The sequence below is a fragment of the Gracilinanus agilis genome, chromosome 2 (genome assembly GCF_016433145.1).
Source record: "Gracilinanus agilis isolate LMUSP501 chromosome 2, AgileGrace, whole genome shotgun sequence".
Lineage (NCBI taxonomy): Eukaryota > Metazoa > Chordata > Mammalia > Didelphimorphia > Didelphidae > Gracilinanus > Gracilinanus agilis.
The window spans coordinates 652,725,009-652,748,695 of record NC_058131.1 but is presented as its reverse complement, the minus strand read 5'-3'; the positions used below and the strand labels follow the sequence as shown (position 1 = coordinate 652,748,695).

The 23,687-nt window shown below is 37.0% G+C and overlaps 1 protein-coding gene across 1 annotated transcript in view; it reads right to left on the bottom strand.

Annotated features, from left to right (window-relative positions):
* Window positions 1-23,687, bottom strand: part of VSTM4 (V-set and transmembrane domain containing 4) — a 122,684-nt gene that overhangs the window by 61,913 nt on the left and 37,084 nt on the right. Inside the window, exons 3-4 of the mRNA XM_044662704.1 lie at window positions 11,742-11,810; window positions 6,199-6,306 (exon numbers count right to left, since the gene is read on the bottom strand). Coding sequence (XP_044518639.1) covers window positions 6,199-6,306; window positions 11,742-11,810 — 177 coding nt within the window. The remainder of the gene's footprint in view (window positions 1-6,198; window positions 6,307-11,741; window positions 11,811-23,687) is intronic.

Genomic DNA, 23,687 nt, shown 5'->3' with positions numbered 1-23,687 from the left:
AGTGTTTTGCCCTAAGGCTAGCTTCACTGCCACTGCTGCTGCTGCAGTGTGAGTCCAGTGCTATTGAGCTTTGACTCTCACTGCCAGGGCCTGGAGCCTCTCATAGATCTAGGGTAGATCTATGGTTCTTTTTTTGTTAGTGTAGCATATCTCCTAGAATTTGGAGGATGCCCAGGTCATGGCTCTGAGTCTGGCATGGTAGGAGGTAGAGGGTGGTTGGTCTGCACTTTTCCTTATACAATTTTGCCCCCTTATGTCATGGAAATCCCCTCTCTGTGCCTACCTTTCATGTTGTATTTAGTGGGAGAGCCCCTTTGCTCATCCTGTTTTGACTTCTGTCCTTTTGAGATGTATTTTAATGATAGGCTTGGAAGGATATTCAGAGCAGTTTTGGGATTTCCCTGCTACTAAACTGCCATCTTTGCTCCACCCTCACTCCACATAATAAGTTCTTAAGAAATGTTCTTTTCATTCATTTATTGATTTCTTGGGAAAAAACCAATATATTTATTGAATATCTAGAACAGTGATTCCCAAAGTGGGCGCTACCGCCCCCTGATGGGAGCTGCAGCAATCCGGAGAGCAGTGATGGCCAGAAGTGCATTTATCTTTTCTATTAATTGCTATGAAAATTTAAAGAAATTAATTTCCAGGGGGCTAAGTAATATTTTTTCTGGAAAGGGGATGGTAGGTCAAAAAAGTTTGGGAACTACTGATCTAGAACGTGTAAAACACTATGAATCTAAAGTAGATGTGACTCTCCTGCTTAAGTGCTAAGTATAATAAACTTTCAGTCTTCTATCTAGGTCCATTTTTTGAAAAAAAGGAAAAAAAAAGTTGAATTACCACACATCAGCCCAGCATGTGCTCTCTAATGCTTCTGCCTCCGTGATGATAGCTTAGAAAACTGCAGAAGCCTGAGTGTCATAGAATGATCCAGTACCTTCCAGCATTATCTATTTCCTATCTTCTCTTGAGAATTACAACATTACTACTAGAAATTAGATCATTAAGAAGTTGATCTACTGATGCAGAACAAAATAAGCAGAACCAGGAGAACATCATACATAGTAAGAACAATATTGTACGGTGATCAACTATGAAAGACTTAGCTATTCAGAAATACAAAGATCTGGAACAATTCTGAAGGACTTATGGCAAAGAATGCCATCCACTTTCTGAGAAAGAACTATTGGTTTCCAGAACAGATCAAAGTATACTGTCTTTCTCAGCGCTATACTTATAGTTTTATTTTGGGGTTTTGGTTTTATATGAGTATTCTCTTACAACAATGACCAATATGGAAGTATGCATTGCATGATAATACATACATAAAATGGAAAAAAATAATTGTTCTAATTGTTCAATGGCTGAAGTGCCCTTGTATTGTTATGTGTAAAGGACTGGGAAAGCATCATTGCCTCCATGTAGTTCAAACCAGCAGAGAACAAGAAGGCAGACTAGAATGTCAAGCCCAAAATGAGTAATGGTTAAGGGAAAATCTCTTGAGAAAAAAAAAAGCATTAGAAGCAGATCTCTGAATCATGCTATGCCATTGCTATAAAGAGTGAGACTTAATGACATATTCTGTGAGAGAGAAAAGGAGAAATATCTGCCACATTTTCAGGATAAAGTTAAAGGTATCATTGAGTATCAAAGAACAATAACTTTAAGATACAGAAGCAAAATCAAATCTGATAAAGAACCAGAAGGATCAGTGCATTTGCTTCGTTCAACAAGGGTACGCTTAAAGAATAGTGAAAAGATTGTGAAGACCCCCTAGGAGGAAAACATGAAGGAGAGAGTTGAGCAATCCAGTAATTTGTCTCAGAGTTCTAAGGTTAAAACCTCAGAGGAAGAAAAGAAGGAAACACTGGAGGGCTTTCATGGAAAATTTGGGGACATGAGTGAGAACATGGAAAGAATGGCACCTTTCCAACCTAGAAGAAATCAAGCCAGTAAAGAAACACAAAATTCTAGTTCATCAGATATGTCAGATCTGGAGAACTCTGAAAAGAATTCACCAAGGAAGAACGTAATGGTGAGAGTAAAAGATGAAGCCCTGAATGTAGGGAGGGCAAGCACTTTAAGATCTAGAAAAACAAATAAAGATTCACCATGTGAATCAAATGTGTCACACACAGATGATGAAAAGAAGCTCAGTAAGAGCTTGCCAAGGCAACCTAATGTCCCTCTAAGATTTAGCAACCGGGAGACTTCCGGTTAAGATGGTGGCAGAGTAAGGAGTAGCTGCTTGATCTCTCCTAACCGAAGCATACAGGACTCCTCAAGGGGAACATAAAAACAAATCCAGAAGAATGAAGGGACCCCACACCCGGGCGCAGCATTGAAGGTACGTGGAATTGGGGCATTTCCACGCTATAAAGGGGTGAAACAGCTCTCACTAAAACGCAAGAGAAAGAAGCCCCTCTCCCACCCCCCACACCACATGTGCCAAGGCCAGCACACAAGAGTTAAAGCAGGTTTGGGGCACCCATTAAGTCACTGGCAGCTCCAGGGCTTGTTCCTGAGAGCAGCAAGACTTAGGACCCCAAGAGGCTAAAGAACGAGCACAGACTTTCCTGAGCACCTGAGAGGGCGAAGGCATTGCCCTAGGCGTGGACAAGGAACTCACTCGAGCGCAGGCTTGGACCTCTAGTGGGGACCCTGTGCAGACAGGAGCATGGCTGTGGAAGCAGCGCCCTGAGACTGCTGAAGGAGCCTCGGGCAGAGGGGCAGACCAGGGACAACCAGGAGGCTCAACCCCGAGAACAACGAGACCTGAGACCTCGGGAGCCTAGAGAGCACAGACAGACCCTGAGTGTGAGGATAAAGCTGAGAAGGGGCGGGGCTAACAATGGCAACCCAAAATCGGGAATCCCAGAAGAGAAAGATTATCAAGAACTCTATAACACTTGACAACTTTTACACAGAGAAAATCCAGACAACAAAGGAGAACAAACAAGTAATCATATCCAAACCTTCCCAAAATAATGAAAACTGGTCACAAGCTATTGAAGAGTTCAAATCTGAGATGATGAGAAAGATGGAAGAGATCTGGCAAGAAAATAATAGTTTAAAAGGCAGAATTTTATCAAATGAACTGATAAGGAAATTGAACACCAGAATTGACCAGATTGAAAAGGAAAACCAAAAGATCATAGCTGAAAACCAGTCCCTAAAGACTAGAATTGAGCAATTAGAAGCTAATAATCTCTCAAGACAGCAAGAACAAATAAAACAAAGTCAAAAGACAGAGAGTAATATTAGAATCTAGAAACAGAAATATTAGTGTTATAGAAATTAATGAATATGATAGCTTATCAAGTGAATCACCCACAAAAAATGATGAAAAATCTGCAATTGTGGATGAAAATAAGGTAGTTTTAATAACCAGAAGTAGAAACAAGAATAAAGCTTATGAGGAAAAGCAAGAATCAACTACAACAGATACATCATGCATAGAGAATAAGGGGGAAAAAAGCTAAAGGTTTGCAGGTCCAATGGAATACTCCATTTTTAAGAACCCAAAACAGAATTAAGGCTACTAAGGAATCACAAGAACCTGATTCCTTGCCTACTGAAGCAGGTAAAACTCATACAGAAGATTATGAAAAGAAATTTGGGAAGGGAAAGTTTGCCTTCCAGGAGAAGTCAAAAAGTGTAGGTAAAGGGATAACAAGAAATAAAAGTAAAATGGATAAGAAATCTGAAGGATCTATAGCTTCATCTAGAGACACAGAGATAAATAAGCCTGTGAAGAGCTTCCAGGAGAACTTGATTAATGAAACAATTATGTCTTTAAGATCACAAAGTAAAAAAAAAAGATACAGAACCACCATTATGTTATGTGACAAAGATTATGAGTATAGCAAACAATGAAAAGATTCCTTGGAAAAGTCTCCCAGAGAAAAAATTGAAAGAGAGCCCATTAAGTCAAGACAAGGTGTCTTTATGCCCTAGAACTGTTAAATTCGAAAAACTTTACCCAAAGGATGAAAAAAACCTTGGGAAAGGCCAGAAGAATTCAAGTGATACAACAGGAAGTGGAAGGATATCTTTACGGTCTTGAAATAAAAATAAGATGGAGACAGGACTAACAGGATCTAATCCTGTAACAATATCAGAAAAAGATGCCCAGAAATCCATAGATACTTCCTCTAGGATGCTTAAAAATTCAGTGATACCTCACAAAACTGTAGGTAGAAGCAAAAACAAAATTGGGCCACAAGAATCTTGTCATTTACCTAGTGCCACAGAGGTTGTATTAGTTGAAGAAGAAGGCAAAAAGACACTTTCACAGAAAAACCTGGAAAAGAAACTGAGTCTCCAAGTGGGATGACTTGATCCTCTTAAAACTGGAAACAGAAATAAAGCTGATCAAGAACTGAATAGCTTGCATAATGTAACTGAGATGACTGACACTGAAGAGAATAAGGAAAAAATGGAGAAGATCCTGAAAGATCAAATTGTGGATCTTCAAAAGTGGAAAAAGGTAAGAATTATGCTTAGAATGTCAGATCATATAATTTGCCTATTGTATTAATGACTTGAAACTCATGTGGCAGGGGGTAAATATAAAGAATATAAAAATTAATAGGACTCAGTGGATTATTACTTTCTTCATATATAAATCAGGATAAAAAGAAATAGAAATGAAGTCAGGTGGAACAACTATTTTAAAGGGAAGAAAACAAGATTTGTTTTGTTTTACTTTTTAGACATATTCAGTTGCTATATTCTATCTTTGGTTCTAGTAATAGGTAAAAGTACTGAGAATATTAGACAATCAATTGGGATCAGTGGGCCTGAAGCTTGCAAAAGAGTCATCAGCATAAAGATGAAATTAGAAACCACAGAAGTGGATAAAATTGCCAAAGGAAATACCATAGAGAGCAAGGAGCAGAAAGCCATGGACAGAGCTCGGGGCACTAGCCACACTAGGTGTTACATAGAGCACTGGATTTGGAATCAAGAAGACTCCTCTTCCTGAGTTTAAATCTGGCCTCAAACACTTACTAGTCATATTACCATAGGCAAGTCACTTCACTCTGTTTCCCTCAGTTTCCTAATCTGTAAAATGAGCTGCAAAAGGAAATGGCAGACCCCTCCAGTATTTTTGCCAAGAAAACCATGTTGGCCATGTTGCCAAACTTATGGCATGCTTGTGGGAGGGGTCTGCTCCCTTCCCCCATTCCACTGCACCCAAGGACATTTTTTTTATATCACCCACCCCTCTGCCCAGCAGGTCAATGGGAGTGCTTCCTCCCTCACCTGTCTGGGATAAGGGGCAGCTTACATGTGGCGTGAGGGTGCATTTTGGGCACTCAGTTTCTAAATGGGTCACCATCACTGGGTCACAAAGAGTCAAACACAATTTTAAAAAGTGAGCAACAAGAAATGATAAGGAAGCAGGGGAAAAGGGGAAAAAAGATACCATCAGAGAATCAGGAGGAGACTTAGACAAGCAGAGCTACAGAAGTGACACAGGCTTTCCTGCTGCTTCTTCTACCTAAAGCTCAATCTTCTCACTCGGTGCCTTTTGACTGGCTGCACCCCCATTTCTGGAATGTTCTCTCTCTATACCTTGACTCCTAGCTCCCCTGGACTTCTTCAAAATTGAACTCAGATACTACCTCCCACAAGAGACCTTTCCTGACCTCCCCTTCCCTCCCTGATATTGGTCATGTCCTCTGAGATGATTTTCCATCCACATTCTATGTATTTTGTATATAATGTTAATTTTTTTTCATGTTAATCTTCCCTTAACCCCCATTAGAATGTGAGCTTCTTGAAGACTGAGCCATATTTTTGGCTTTCTTAGTATTCTCAAGGCTTAGCCTAGTGCCTGGAACACAGCAAGATCTTAATAAATGGTTATTGACTGATTGATTGTCTGACTAACTGAGGGGCTAAGAAAAGAAGGAATTCTGAAAAAGATGGAGGTGATCAGTGTACATTTGTGTACATATTTGCCCTTGGAAATCAAAGGGATGAGAAGCACCTCAGACTCAAATTCTATTTCTTCCACTAGTCTGCCTCTCATGGGATAACATTATCCCTGAAACCTTATGTGTTTTTAAGCACAGCTGGGTTTTACCAGTAAGCAAAGTGGTATAATCTGTCTTTCTGTACTTTTCTAGGTTCAGTTACAAACTTCCATTCCACAGAGAGGAGAGCTTGGCTTACTTCCATTACCTCTCGATTTCCTCTTGTTAAGCAGAGACTGGCAGAGAATAATCAGCGTAAACAGGAGGACACTGAGAATCCCGATGCAGCACACAAGGACAGCATACATGTAGAGATCTGAAAAGACATGACAAAAAGCTGTGAGTAGACCTCAGGAGGGTAAGGGAACACCATCTTTCAGAGAGAGAAATTTCTATTTCAAAGATTCTGAATGAGACTTCAAAAATAGTGGCTATGCATATATGTGTGTATACCTTCATATATGCATGTATACATGTAACATGTATAACATGGCTCAAAGTAAATTTGTTTTAAATATGTTATGTGAATGATATATACACAAACATGTGGCATATATACATGTATTATACACATACACTCATGCATGTTATTAATTTGAAGCTTAAAACTACCCTAAGATTTTCAAACTCAGAATTCCTATTGGTTAAGAATCCAAAGCTTTCCATCTATAACTTTACAGCAGCCAAACCCATATCTTTTGCCTGTCTTATTAATTATTGGAGGTAAGTTTAGATTAAGTCAGATAGCATTGTGGGGAGTTTCTTAGATAGCACAGGGAGGATTAAGTAGGGCCTATTGAAGAAAATGAAGGCTTTCCTTAACCAGGAGACTTAGAAGTTGGGTGGAGGTAGTTTGAATAGTGTGAATAGTGCTAGGGTCCTACCAGTTTCTTTTATTCCCTTTTTTGTTAAATAAACTCTGTTCCCAAGATAAAAGTTTGGTGCTTAATTGGCCCTGGGGAGTTCCTAGGTGGGTTGTAACACCTAACATCCCTCTAGGATTCTTCCACAATATAGTAACATATGTATAACATATAGCTCAAAGTGACTTTAAGTTTTAAACATGGAGCATGAATGATATATACATAAACATGTGGCATATAATCATGTTATTGATTTAAAGTTTAAAATTCCCCAAGATTTTCAAACCCCATATCTGTGTATATGCATATATGTGTGTTCCTGAAAATTTTGGATAAGTTTTCAAGTTTTTATAACATAGATGTGTGTACATATATATATATATATACATATATATACATACTTATGCATATATATAACATATAATGTGTATCAATTTCTGCTAATTATATAGTTACATCATCCAAATAAAAGTATATTATTATATAAAAACTGTGTGTGTGTATGTATGTGTGTGTGTATAATACAAATAACCAATTTCTAAAAAACCAGCCAAGACTTGCCAGCTATAAACTAACTTTGTCTTCATGATCCCAAAATATCTACCTGGAAAAATAGAAAGTTCTAACTTGTTATTTGGCTTTTTTTAAAAGTTCAAACCAAAAACTTCTCCTATCAGCAACTGTTCTAATCTAACGGTCTAGCACAGTTGTCTGGAGGCACTGAGAGGGTGATTAAATGGCCTACCCATGCTCAAAAATTTGGTTATATATAATGAGGAAGGAAGGAAGGAAGAAAGAAAGAATGGAAGGAAGAAAGAAAGAAAGAAAGAAAGAAAGAAAGAAAGAAAGAAAGAAAGAAAGAAAGAAAGAAAGAAAGAAAGAAAGAAGGAAGGAAGGAAGGAAGGAAGAAAGGAAGACAAAAGCTAATTCTAAAGTATACCTATTTTCAGCATTTTCAAGATCACAGTTTTTAAGCCATAAAGGACCTTACATGTCATCTACTTTAATTTCCACATTGATTTGTGAGGAAACAGAAGAGTAATAGAGGTATTCTCAGATTAAAGAATTGACAAAAGTCAAACAACAAAACAAGGGTAAGAATATGATCCATCCCTTCTGATTAACTTCGATAAAGGAGCAGTTAGGGCCACTATCTTGCATAGAGTGCCAGGTCTGAAGTTAGGAAGACCTAAGATCAAATTAAGCCTCAGTTGGTTATTAGCTGTGTAACCTTGGGCAAGCCATTTCACCCTGTTTACCACAGTTTCCTCATCTATAAAATGAGCGGGAGAAGGAAATGACAGACTACTCCAGTATCTGCCAAGAGAAGCCCATGAAAAGCCAGACATGACTGAAACACAACAATGAATAACAACCTGTGACCCCAATCTTGCATTTTGTGCCTTTTATGATAGGATTTAAGATGGAAGGATCTAGAAGTAGAAACGACATCAGAATTCATAGAGTCCAACCATCTTGTTTGACAGATGAGGATAATAAAGTTGAGTAACTTCCATTTTCATGATTTTGCTGGCCTGGGAATCTATGGCAAGTGTTTGCTCACTTTCTAAGGTCAATCCAAGGAGCTATATCTGGGCTTTGCTGGCTTAGGTGAGAAGGGATAGTCCCTACTTTTTCCTAACTAATCTCACATGATAGGGTTGGGGAAAAAAAAAAAAAAAGCTTTACAAAGTTGGTTCAATTCATCCAAACAACTGGATCTTTCCAACTACAAAATGCCAAATAGACAATTTAGTGGAATTGTTCACTTTTCAACTAGTTGTTTTGAAAGCATATAGTATAGACAAGGCCAGAGTGAATAGCACATAAAGGAAAATTTAGTACCCTAGGGCCAGGAAGGAATCGATGACAGTGAACACTGAGAAGACTGTTTTGGTTACCATGTTAATAAAGCAGTCCTAGAGGGTGAGGGCAGGAGGAATCTTTGCCCAGAACAACCATTGCTAGACAATAGATTTATTTTCCCTCTCTTGCTGCCAACCAACTCCCCTAAAGCAGTTCATCTCTGTTGGAGTAAAATAGGGTTAGGCTACTGTTACTTTGCCCAGACTAGATATGGGCCCATTAATAAGAGAACACTCAGAAAGAATGCTCTGAGGTTTAGCTGGAAGCTCTTCCTTTGTTCCTAACTACAGCAATTTTTTTCAGGGACAAAATCAGAAACTAAAGGTCTGCCCCACCTACTACTAACCCCAGGCTTTGAATTCAGTATAGGGCAGAGAAAAGACCATTGAATTTCAAGTCTGAAGTCATTAATTCTGCCACTTCCTGGAGCTGAGATCTTACAAGTAAATCATTTTACTTTTCTGTGCCTCAACTCTCTAATACGTAAAATGGGGACACACTACTTTATTTTCATGATATCATTATGGAAATCAGTTGAGCTAATTTATATAAAATACCCTAAAAACTTGCGAAGGATTATACCAATGTAAAATCCTATTATCAATAATATTAGAATAACAATATTCTAATATTATTACTCACCTTCTAATCTTCACATTTGTTTTTTTATATGACACCTATAAGATTTAGTAAGACATCTGAACTTCCAAACCAATAGGGCCATGAGCTTTCCTTTTGCTGGCCAAAACAGTCAGTGTAAATTAAAATTAATTTTAAAGACAATTACATTTGCCATCACACCAATAATTCCTTTTCCTTTACCTAGCCTCGCCCTCATACCCCCAATCCTCAATATCATGTTATTTATTCAGATTCCACTTAAGACCCTGTCCTTTGTCATTAATTTTCAAAGGGCACAAATGTCACTTTAAAACACAATTGCAAACAGCCATGCAGAAAATATCCACCCATCACCTTCTTACTGGCCTCCCTGAAGCAGATGTTGGGCCTAGAAATTTTGTACATGGATTCATGCATGAATGGCAGGAGGGCAAGGTGACAGTAGCCTAGCCCCATTTCACCCCAATGGAGCTTAAATGCCTTAGAGGAGTTAGTTGGCAATAAGAAAGGGGGAAAAAAATCTGTTGCCCAGCAACACTTATTCTGGGCAAAAGAATAAAGATTTTTTTTTCACCCAGGACTGCTTTATAACATGGTGACCTAAACATTTTTTAACCCAAAAGGGCAGCAGCCCAAATTCCAACCACTTGCATAAGTCAACTTGGAAAGACGGAGAGAGGGGTTTTTGCTGTCACCTAGGAATAAGAATTCCAACAATGTGGACTTTGTAAAGCAAATACCAAGCCCCGACATTTCAAATTTGAAAATGGAGAACATGGATACTTGGATGACTTCCATGTCTATCAATGAATCTATTCGTGTCTCTCAGATTTCTTATCTAGCTTGTAATATCACCTCTCTAAGGGTGAAATATTTGAGAAGTATCCCAAACAATTCCAAAATCTCACCAACAAAAAGTCTAACAAAGCTCTTTCTGTGTTAGCAGTTCACATCCGGCTTAGCTAAGCATCAGAAGGAGAGAGAAAGAGAAAGAAAGATATCCATCAGCAACTCTTAGCCTTCTCATCCAAGTACAAAAGGCCAAAGGGGCCCTGGATCAGTCTGGTTTGTTAAAATTACAACAGTAATTTTGCTAAGAGTTTTGCTGGGGTTAAAATAACAGAAATAACTTGCTACTGTACAAGTTTCAATGAGCCAGCATTTTGAAAGTACTGATTTTATGGAGAATCTACATTGTTGATTAGAAGTTTTATTTCACTGAATATGGTATTGGGAAGTTCGGGACAAGAGTAATCATTGAGGATTTTGTCAAACTGAAATCCTGGGGATGAAAGATGCCTCATTAGCAAGCCGACTTAAAAACAAAGAGAATAATTATTAGAATGTCAAATTCCAAACTTAGGCAAAGTTCTGTTGCAACATATTCCAGCCAGATCTTCTGCTCTCCATAAATAAACTGCCAGAAAATGCACTCAGATAAAGCCTTAATATTTTCTTAATACCCCATTACTAATAAATATTCAATTCAATCTAAAAACAAAAAAAGAAAAACCTAGTATTCCCAACATGTTTCTACCAGGACTCAGGGATATAGAGATTTTATTTTAATTGACCTAATCCCTGACCTCCAAAGTTTACAATTAAATGGGAAATAAGAAGCATATAGAAGTGTGGTCTGGGAGAAAAATAAATTCTCTTCTGGATATGTTGGGTTGGAGATGCTAATGAGCCTTCCAGTTTAGACCTGTCTAATAGGTAGTTAGTGATATGTAACTAGAGAGCAGAAGAGTATGACTATAACAGACTAAAAGGCTTGAAGTCCATACTATATGCAATGAAGATTTGGTTTTCTTTCTATTAAAGTCATTTACAGGTCATTTAGCCCATAGTATATAAATATGTCATGATAATAATTCATTGTATCTTTTGGCAACCTCGGTGATTTCCAAACTGAAAGCCCCTTTCAACTTCAATTTTTTTTAGGGCTCTACAAGAATCTTCTTAAAGAAGTTATAGTCATGGCAAACATATTGGAGTTCTAGGGCAAAGAATCATAGATTTAGTGCTGGAAAGGATATTGGAGACCATTGAGTACATTCTTCCCACAATGAGGAGACTAAAAAAGGTCAGTGACAGGGTCATACATCTAGTAGGCAAGATTTGAACTCAGGTCTTACTCATTCCGAACCCTGGCCTTTGACCACTGTATGACCTAACAGTCAAGTGCTATATAAATGCTATTTCTCTTCATCATCCTTATTATCATCATCTCTAAGTTTGAAACATGCTTTCATGCCATCCAGATATTGTCATTAAATTGATGTATATATGGAAAAGAGTGAAGATAAATACCATAGTAAAAAGGAAAATTTAGGTTTCTGACTCCCTTTCTTATGTATGGTCAGTGGCATATTGATTGTAAGAGTAGTTGATACTTTACCTTCAAAAAATGCCCAGGTCTCTTTCTTTTTCTCAAAAGTGGAATCATCTGATGCTTTGGGAGAAATCACTAAAAAGAAAAAAAAAAGATGGTTAATATATAAGCCTCATGGAACCCAAAGGAATAAAAGAATTCTGAGACACAATTTAATATTTTCAATGACTCGGCATCATTATGATAGGATGATAAAAAAAATTGTTCATTAGGTCTCCTCACTCAGCTTCAAGCTTTCTACCACAGCAAGAGTATCTTTTTTCTTCTCCCTTCATTAAGTTCGGGACCAGGCTCAAATGCTTTCTACCCAGGTAACAGAAAAGGGAGTCAATAACTAACTAGGATAAATCTAAGGCTGTTTTCAAAATATTTCAGAAACATCAACAAAAATAATACAACTTAATGTTTTTGGAAATCCTCTTTCTTTATGGTATGTAGCAATATACTTGTTAATTGTTCAGTTGTTTCAGTCATGTCCAAATCTTTGGGACTGTACTTGGAGCTTTCTTTGAAAAGACAATGAAGTAGTTTGCCATTTCCTTCTCCAGCTCACTTGACATATGAGGAAAGTGAAGCAAACATGGTTGAGTGAATTACCCAAGTCACACGGCTAGTAAGCGTCCAAGACCAGATTTGAACTCAGGAAGATGAGTCTCCCTGAGTCTAGACATGATAAACTATCCACCCCACCATGTCACCTACAAAGTTTTATATATATATATATATAAACATATATGTAGATATAATTTTAAAGTTGTAAAAGGCTTCAGTAAGATCTAGTTCATATCCTTCTTTTACTAATAAGGAAACTGAGGCCCAAAGAGGTTAAATGACTTGGCCATTGTAAGTAGAAGAGTTAGGATTCAAATCTGAACCCAGCAAATACAAAGCCAATCCTCTTTCTATTATATCACAAAATTTGATTTCTTATTACTCAGGTGAAGGAGCTGCCCATCCTACAGAAGGAACTTCTAGCCATGAAGCAAGCATTAGCCTGTGCCAACAAAGACAAAGAGATGCTTTTACAAGAAATCCATAAGTACAATCCTCTATTCCAGCTCTGATAGCACTAACACCAGCTGCCTCTGCCCAGGGGAGAGAACACCAGCAGCCACATCACAGAGGGAAGAAAGCTCCATCTGATGTTNCCTCCTCCTTCTCCCCCAGCCTCTCCTCTCTCTCTCTCCTCCCCTATACCTTCTCTACAAAGAAAGATAGATTTCTATACCCAAATGAGGGTGTATGTTGTTCCCTCTGTGAGCCAATTCCAATGAGAGTAGAGTTCAAACATTGCCTACCAGTCCTGCCCTGTCATCTTCGCTACCCCTGTGAAATCTTTTTGACACCTCTTTTGTGGTAAGATAATTTACTCTATTCTACCTCTCTCTTCCTCCTTCTTCCAGGGCATCCATATTTCTCACTCCTTAATTTTATTTTTTGGATATTTTCCCATTATAACCAACATTTATCTTTACCTTGTGTTTATTTATACTCCTTTTGACTTCCCTAATAATGATAAAATTCTTGGGAGTTAGGAATATCATCTTTCCATGTAGGAATGTAATCAGCTTCACCTTATTGAATCCTTTATGATTTCACTTTCCTGTTTACTTTTTCAAACTTCTCTTGAGCCTTCTCTTATTTGATATTTAAAATCCTTACCAACTGTGGGCTGAGAGCTCTAGAAGCTGCCACCAACTGCCTGTTGTTGTCCAGTGCTAGACTGTGCTCCACTCTCACCCCAGTGAGACAGACCTTTCATGCTGAACTTCTAAGTTGTCTTGGATGAGATAATTGTTTCACCCAAATTGTTGTTGGTTCTGCCACTTTAGATGGCATTAGTTGCCTTGTTTTGAGGCATTATTTTAATATTTAATAATTAACACTAGGGCTATTGGATGAGGAGAAATGGAAATTTTAGGGGAATATAATAATCTATCTTTAAGGATTTGAAGAATTATCAAGTGGAAGAAGTATGAACATTGTTCTGCTAGTCCTAGAGGAGTAGATGAAGGTTATGAAAAGGAAAATTTTATCTTGACAGAGGGAGAATTTCCTAATAATGAGAACTACCCCAAAATGGGAGAGGTAGTCTCAGGTAACAATGATTGTCTGGTCACTGGAGTCTTCAAGCAGATGTGGGATAACCATTGGCCACTATAGGAAGTGGGGAAAATGTAGGTTCTATATGCAGGGGGCCTGAATTTAAGTCCTGGATCATCCAATTATTATCTGTGTGATCCTGGACAAGTCACTTTGGCTCTAAGACTCAGTTTCTTATCTGTAACTTGGGGGGATTGAATTCTATGACCTCTGAAATCATTAACAAGTTTATAATCCTTCTTATTTTATAATTGTCCTAAGTAGGTTAAATTAGAAACTTGGGGACTCCTACTGCATGCATTGGTCTTCACTAATACATCCCTTGTAAGTTAAGCACGACATACTGATTATGACACTCATGCAAGTTGTTTATACCACATTCTCCACTCTCAGCCAGATTATTCTTATGGCAAAATGAATCAGCGGTATTTTCTGCTCACCCAATTTAAACTATTTCTAGCTCTGGGCAGATAGAAAGGAGCTATATCAAAGGTTATATTAATCCTTCTCTTTCATTTTGAGCACAAGGGAACAATAATTTTTCTCCTCTCTGCTGTTTGACTTGTGTAGAGACGTTATTTGGCAATGCTATAAGCATGTGGAGAGGCTGAAAATAATTATAGGAGGTCATGTTATGAGGTCATCTGCCTTATGAGTTCTAAGGCTTTAGGGAATCACTTGTGGCCATCTCTAGCTTTCTTGCTACATTACAGAATAGAGGATTTGGTCCTTTGTGAATGAGTTCTCAGAGGGCATTTGCTCTTCAGCCTAATAGCTACTATAATCCTTGTGCAAAATAACACAGAAACAAGCAAGGACTTGTGGTCTAATCTCCATTATCATTGTAACTGGCATTTTAGATGGGGATTGTCAGTTTGCAAAGAAATATATGTGTATAGAGATCAATACATATATATATATATATATACATAAGATTCTATATTAGATACAATAAATATACGTATGCTGTATGTATAAATATCTATATATACCTATACATGCATATATAAATATATAATACATTGCTTTGAAAACTGAAAAATCTATGAAATTGAGTGATCAAAATGTGAGCTATTTCCATTGATATCTATGAAACTGAAAAAAATGTACATATGAAACCTCAGTTGATCCTTATGACTAAAGATAGAATATAGAAATTAAGGTAGAAAGGGTTCCGGAGCTAGTGTTAGAGGACCTGGATTCAAATTCCAGATTTCCAACTTATTACCAGTGTGATCGTGGGCAAATACCTTAATGTATCTGGACCTCAAATTCCTCATCATTAAGATGAGGAGTTTGGATACCTTCAAAGATTCAGTCTAGCTCTAAATCTGTGATCTTATGATGTACCTGTGGCTAATAATAATATTAGGTGATGTTTATAGAGTATTTATTACTTTACATTGCTATCTCTTTTGGTCCTCACAACAACCATGGGTGGTAGGTGCTACTATTATCTGCTTTTTACAGCTGAAAAAAATTAAAGAAAAAGAGGTTAAGTGATTTACCCAGGGTCATACAGCTAATAAGAGTCCAAAGCCAGATTTGAACTAAGGAAGATGAATCTTCCCAACTTCTAGCCTGAAATTCTATCCACTGTGCCAACTTGCTGCCCACATGACACAAGGTGAGTGTTTAATGAATGCTTGTTTTCTTCTTTCCTGTGTCATTTGATCCTTATAACAACCCTTGGAGGAAGGTGCTATTATTATCCCCATTTTATAGATGGGTAAACTGAGATAGCTAGAGGTTAAGTGACCTTCCCAGAGATGCATCACTAGCAAATGTCTAAGTCTAGATTTGAATATGTATCTTCTCAAATCTAGGTCCAGCACCCAATCCCACTATAGCAACCTACTTCTAAAACACAATCATGGCTGTTTTTTAGAATTTTAATTATCTGAACATTAGATACTTCATGCCAGCAAGGCAGGTATGTGTTCTGCTTTCAGGTTGGTTCTTATTAGTTGAAAAATAGATATAGGGCAGAAACAATAGGGGCATTGCTAAATATCCAAGAGCCAGTTTTTTCATATCTATTGCCCCCCAGACATGCAGCACCCATGGGAGTCAAAACCAAAATCAATCACATGTTTTGAACCCATATGGCTGTGGGTCTTGGACAAGAAGGGAAAGCTTCCATTTGAGGCACACAGGAAATAAGGAAACTTTCTTTGATAAGCAATATTTTCCCAACATCTCTTTAAATGCACCTTGTGTAGACAACATGGAAATCTATGGGATGATGAAAATAGAACATTAAAAGCCTGAGGATGTTGGAAGGGGCCAGAGCAAAGGGAAATGGATGAAATGCTTTGATGGAACATTTTATCAGACTAAAGGGAAAGTTGCTAAACTTTCAAACCACAGGATGAGCCTTGCTAAGACTTTCTTAGTTACAGTAAAATGCAGAGTCCCTGGGCTGAGAGGAGCTGGAACCTTAATGGACTTAAATGAGTGAGGAATTAGAGGCTACATAACCTTGGGAACAAAATCCAGTGCCCCTGGAAGGTTTCAATTTTCTCTGCTTTATCTTGGGGCATAATAGCCACTCACTGGGCACTTGAACCAAGAAGAAAGAAAGTGATGGCAAACCCTTTCATCCCCAGTTTGCTAGTGCCATATGACCCATATTGTGAGTTTTTATTTAATTTCCTATAATTCAATATTCTACCGAAAACAAACAAACTAGAGAGCCAGCATTTGAGTCAGGCAGAGGTGGGTTCAAATTTTACTTTTGACACACATTGGCTGTGCAACTCAACATATTACTATACCTCTTGGTTGTCTAGTAAAGTTCTTAAGATTGTAAATTGGAGGGAAGGTACAGACATGCATTGGTAGAGTTTTCTTACCTAAGAATTCCCTATACCAGTGATTCCCAAAGTGTGTGCCACTGCCCCCTGGTGGGTGCTTTAGCAATCCAGGGAGGCGGTGATGACCACAGGTGCATTTGGGGGCAGTGAATAACTGTAAGGAGGCAGTGATAGTATGTGACAGGGAGCGCTAAGTAATATTTTTTCTGGAAAGGGGGTGGTAGGCCAAAAAAGTTTGGGAACCACTGCCCTATACCAATGAACCCTTGGGTAAGAAAACTCTACAAATTCAGGGCATGTAGGCAACTCAATGATGAGGGTTCTTGGCTGGGAATCAGGAAAACCTGAGTTCAAATTTAGCCTCAGACAATTCCTAGCTGTGTGATTATAGACAAGTCACTTAAACTGTCTCTTAGTTTCTTCATCTGTAAAATGAACTGGAGAAGGAAATGGCAAACCACTCCAGTTTCTTAAGTCAGACATGAAAGAAATGACTTGACAGCATACCAGTGAAGTTGCAATCATAGTACCTATTCTTATCCTCCTGTGGAAAAATAATTCATTTTGTGAAGTCAACAACTAAATTCATGATTCATTCATTGACTAGTTGTACGAATTTAAGTGAGTCACTTGACCCATTTGAGTCTCAGACTATTTAACTATAAAATATGTATAATAACATTTATACTCCCTACCTAGGTTGTTGTAAGAATAAAATGAAATAATGCTTATATATATATACATATACATATACATATAATGTCATGATGGATATCTGACTACCCTAGTTAGGAAGATTGAACTCAAATCCTGCCTCTAATGCATATGTTTCTATGACTACAGATAAGTTATTTCATTCTGGAGTATTCCCAGGCAATTCCAGAAGGTCACAACTTACAAAGGAGTTGCTGAGATCTCCAGGTTTGGAAGGAGTTTCCACATGGGGAAGCTAGTAAACATAGTGGACAGAACCTCAGTGCTAGAGTCAGGCAGACCTCAGTTCAAATCCAGCTTCAGTAACTTACTAGCTGTATAACTCTGGACAATTCACTTAACCCCATTGGTCTCAGTTTCTTCATCTGTAAAATGGGACTAATAATAGTACATACCTCCCAACGTTATTGTGAGATCAAATTAGAAAATAATAAAATGATTATCACATTGACTAGCATGTAGGAAGTACTTTATAAGTGTTAACTATTACTAGCTATTATTATTAGACAAAATCATAGGTTTGAACAATAACAACAGAAAAGCAAGCTTTGTGCATTTTAAAGCATTATATAAATTTCCTCTATCATTATTATTCTCTCTTGGAGTCACCAATCTCATTTTTCAGAGGAGGGATACTTTTCTGCCAATTTCTAAGTTGTTGTTGCCCAGGATGAATATCATGGTACAATCTATGTGTCATTGGAAGGCCACAATGGAGTACCAATATCCATTGGTATGGAATTTTAGGAGTTTAAAAAAAGGATAAGATGATGGGGCCCTGCTGCTGCCACTCTGGGAAAACTTGACTGAAACTAGTCTGAGTCATTAAACATTGTTAAAGAATGCAGACAGGGAGACAAATCAAGTGACAAAGTGATTTTTATCAGCCTTCTTTCCATAGGAAAAACCAAGTTAAAAATACCAAGGCAATGGATGCTTTTTGGCAGCCTCAGTGGGGAGATCAAATATTCAGAAAGGTGTGAAAACTAAGAGCCTTGTTTCCTGTCTTAGAAGTTTCCCACAGAGTTCCATGGGAAGTGAATTGGGCTTCCCTAGTTCACAGGATTATCACAGACAAATACCCAGCAGTATAATTCCAAGAAAAACAGCTTCCAAATTTAATTAGACCTCAGTGGGCTTCTGTCTCTTGTTTAAATATAATGGATATACAAAGGACAAGATCGTAATGCATGAAAAATCAGGACTCAGTCCTATAGGAAAGAAAAGTAAGCAGTCACCTAAAAGATTCAATTTCAGGGGTACAGGGAAGTCCCCTTATTTTCCAAAATCAGGTCCTCATATGTTCAATAATACAGGGAAAATCCTTTTAACAAAGAACAACGACTTTTAGACTCTGGGTCAAAATAAAATTTAAAATGCAAATGCCCCTGGAAGACTGAACAGGGGGATTTAAACTCACATTAAGTTGTCATTAAGTCAGTCAGAGCCTTACCAGAGAACAAGTTTTATAAAAGAGAGTAGTAAGATTGTGAGAGAACAGCATGTGTGAAGGGGTGTTATGGAAGAATGGAAAAATATATGGAAAGTGGACAGCTTTGAGGACAAACTTCCCCTATATCAGAATATATTTTAAAGGAGAGAGAGAGAGAGAGAGAGAGAGACAGACAGAGAGACAGAGAGACAGAGAGACAGAGAGACAGAGACAGAGAGAGACAGACAGAGAGACAGACAGAGAGACAGACAGAGACAGAGACAGAGAGAGACAGAGAGAGAGAGAGAGAGAGAGAAAGAGAGAGACAGAGAGAGAGACAGAGAGACAGAGAATGAGCTATGTCTACTTTACAAAGTAATTCCATTTCATTTTGAAGGATTTGTCTTAAAAACTTTGGCTTTAAATAACAAACTACCTCCTACAAATACATATTGTGTTTGTGTCTAAAATTATGTTTGCATCTTTGTTCTGCCACAAATAGAGAAATCATCTCAAATTTAGAGTCTTGTAGAGCTATTTGGGCATCAGTCAGAGGTTAAGTATTTGCCCACAATCTTGCAGCTAGTAAGTGACAGAGTCTTTTAGACTACAAGTCACCAATGTCTAAACTTTTTTATTGTGTTTTCCTATCAGTAAAAAACAAGCAAAATAAAAAAAAACTTTTATGCATAAGTCCTAATATTTATTTATTCATAATCAGTACATCTACCACTACACTAGTAATAATGTACATTAGAAAACTTAGATAATCAAAAGATGTGAATAAGCAGTTTTCAGATAAAGAAATCAAAGCTATCTACAGTCAGATAAAAATGTTCTAAATCATTATTGATTAGAATAATGTAAATGAAATCAACTCTGAAGTATCAAAAGATAGTTGGAAGATTGGCTGCCATGGTAGAGAAGGAAATTGTAAATGACAAAAAAGGAAAATTAAAATGTTGGGAAAATTGGAACACATGCATTTTTGGTGGAGCTAAAAACTGATCCAACCATTCTAGAGAGCAATTTGGAACTATGCCCAAAGGATTATAAAATTGTACATGCATACCCTTTGATGCAGCAATATCACTACTAGGTCTGTATCCCATAGAGGTTAAAAAAGGGGGGATGGGGAAGGAAGGGGGAACCTATTTGTACAAAAATATTTATAGCAGTTTGTTTTTTTTTGTGGCAGCAAAGAATTGAAATGGAGAGGAAGTCTATCAATTAGGGAATGGCTGAACAGGTTGGGGCATGCGATTGTGATGGAGGCCTATTTATTATGCTATAAGAAATAATGAGCAGGTAGATTTCAGAGAAACCTGAAAAGACCTACATGAACCGATACAGAATTAAGTGAGCAGAACCAAGAGAACATTAAACACAACAATAGCAATAATATATATTGAACAACTGTGAAGGACTTAGCTACTCTCAGCAATATACCCCAAAAAGGGCTTGTGATGAAAAATGCTGTCCACCTCCAGAAAAGGAACTGATCGAGCCTGAAGGCAGATGGAAGCAAACCATTCCTTACTTTATGTTCTTCATATTTTTTAAATGTCTTCTTCAATAACATGATAAATATGAAAATGTGTTTTGTATGTACACAGATAACCAATAGCAAATTGCTTTCTATCTCAGGTAGAGGGGAGGAGAGGGAAGGAAGAAGAGAATGAAGAACTGAAAATGTTAGAAAATGAGTGGCAAAAATTGTTTTTACATGTAAGTGGAAAAAGGAAAACATTAATAATAAAGAAAAAAGAAAACATTAAAAAGGGAAACTAATGAGATGAAGAAATATTTTATATTACAGTTAATAGTTACTAAATTTATTGTTTGCCATTTTATTATATTTATTATTATGTTAGCATCATAAAATTATTGTTTATTATGAAGGGAGTGGCATAGTCACAACTTCACTTTAAGAATAAAAATTTGGGCAGTTTATGGAGAATGAATTGGTTTGGGGAGAAAATTAAGGCAAGGAGAACAAATGGGAGACTGTTGTGATAGTTGAAGTAGAGGCCATGAAGATGATAATTGTGTGAGTTAGAGGACTAGAAATACTCAAGAAGATTCTGGACATAGAATTCTGGTCAGAGCTGTCAACTGACTAGATATAAGATATGGGGGAGTGAGAATGAAGGATAACCCCAAGATTGTAAACTTGGGTGACTGGAAGGACAATGGTGCACTCTACAGAAATAAGGAAGTTCAGAAAAGAAATAGATTTGGGAGGAGGGAATGATGTAATGAAGTCAACTATGCCAACCACAGTGCTTTCATACCTATTTATTCCACTTTGTCCTACCCAAAATGGCACCCTACTTGGCAGAAGATGTTAATATACCTCCCTACATGATTAATTATCATGGGATGACTTTGATATCAGAGAAATTTTCAATCATAACATGATTAAAAGAAGTTACACGATATAGTGGGCAAGAACACTGAATTAGAAGACCAGAGACTAGAGTTTTAATCTCAGTCCTTTCTTTAATTAACTGTTAAATTGCATGTGGAAGCAGCTAGGTGGCCGGTGGATAGAGCATTGAGTTTAGAATTAGGAAGACTCATCTTTGTGAGTTCAAATCTGGCCTTGGACACTTACTAGCTATGTGACCCTGGGGAGATTACTTAATCCTGTTTGCCTCCATTAATTCATCTTTAAATAAGCAGAAGGAAATGGCAAGCCACTCCGGGATCTTTGCCAAGAAAATAAAAAAAAAATCATGCTAATGTGGTTATATCAATATATTAAAATGAGAATTGTCGACCCAGCAAGGTAATATTCGTGTCTCTTGCCCATTTATCAATTGGGGAATGGCTTGATTTTTTTATACAATTGTTTTAACTCCTTATATTTGAGTAATTAGACCCCTGTCAGAGTTTTTTGTTAAAAAGATTTTTTCCCAATTTGTTGTTTCCCTTCTGATTTTGACTACATTGTTTTTGTTTGTACAAAAGCTTTTTAGTTTAATATAATCAAAATCATTTAATTTACATTTTGTAATTTTCTCTAACTCTTGCTTGGTTTTAAAATCTTTCCTTTCCCAGAGATCTGACAAGTATACTATTCTGTGTTCACTTAACTTATTCATGGTTTCCCTCTTTATATTCAAGTCATTCACCCATTCTGAATTTATGTTGGTGTAGGGTGTGAGGTGTTGATCTAAACCTAATCTCTCCCATATTGTTTTCCAAATTTCCCAGCAGTTTTTGTCAAATAGTGGATTCATGTCCCAAAAGTTGGGCTCTTTGGGTTTATCATACAATGTCTTGCTGATGTCACTTACCCCAAGTCTATTCCACTGATCCTCCCTTCTGTCTCTTAGCCAGTACCATATTGTTTTGATGACTGCTGCTTTATAGTATAGTTTAATATCTGGTACTGCTAGGTCCACTTCCTTCACATTTTTTTTCATTATTTCTCTTGATATTCTTGATCTTTTGTTATTCCAAATGAAATTTGTTATAGTTTTTTCTAATTCAGTAAAGAAGTGTTTTGGTAGTTTGATAGGTATGGCACTAAATAGGTAAATTAATTTGGGTAGAATGGTCATTTTTATTACGTTAGCTCGTGCTACCCATGAGCAATCAATGTTTTTTCCAATTGTTTAGATTCAGTTTTATTTGTTTGGAAAGTGTATTGTAGTTGTTTTCGTATAATTGCTGTGTTTGTTTTGGTAGATAGATTCCCAAGTATTTTATATTGTCTAGAGTGATTTTAAATGTTGTTTCTCTTTTTACCTCTTGCTGCTCTAATGTGTTGGAAATGTATAGAAATACTGATGATTTATGTGCATTTATTTTGTATCCTGCAACTTTGCTAAAGTTGTTGATTATTTCTACAAGCTTCTTAGTTGATTCTCTAGGATTTTTTAAGTAAACCATCATATCATCTGCAAATAGTGATAGCTTAGTCTCCTCATTGCCTATTTTGATACCTTCATTTGCTTTTTCTTCTCTAATTGCTACAGCTAGTGTTTCTAGTACAATGTTAAATAATAGAGGAAATAATGGGCATCCTTGTTTCACTCCTGATCTTATTGGAAAGGCTTCTAATTTATCCCCATTGCATATGATGCTTGTTGATGGTTTTAGGTATATACTGTTTATCATTTTTAGGAAAGGTCCTTCTATTCCTATACTTTCCAGGGTTTTCAATAGGAATGGGTGCTGTATTTTGTCGAAGCCTTTTTCAGCATCTATTGAGATAATCATGTGATTTTTGTTTCTTAGACTGTTGATATGGTCAATTATGTGAATGGTTGTCCTAATGTTGAACCATCCTTGCATTCCTGGTATAAATCCCACCTGATCATGGTGGATGATCTTCTTAATTACATGCTGGAGTCTCTTTGCTAATATTCTATTTAAGATTTTTGCATCTATGTTCATTAGGGAGATTGGTCTGTAGTTTTCTTTCTCTGTTTTTGATCTCCCTGGCTTTGGAATCAGTACCATATTTGTGTCATAAAAGGAATTTGGTAGGACTCCTTCTTTGCTTATCATATCAAATGTATAGTATTGGGATTAGTTGCTCTTTGAATGTCTGATAGAATTCACTTGTGAATCCATCAGGCCCTGGCGATTTTTTCTTAGGGAGTTCTTTGATGGCTTGTTCAATTTCTTTTTCTGATATGGGATTATTTAGGTATTCTATTTCTTCTGCTGTTAATCTAGGCAATTTATATTTTTGTAAATATTCATCCATATCTCCTAAATTGTTATATTTATTGCCATATAATTGGGCAAAATAGTTTTTAATGATTGCCTTAATTCCCCCTTCATTAGAGCTGAGGTCTCCCTTTTCATCTTTGATACTGTCAATTTGGTTTTCTTCTTTCCTTTTTTTAATTAGATTGACCAGTACTTTGT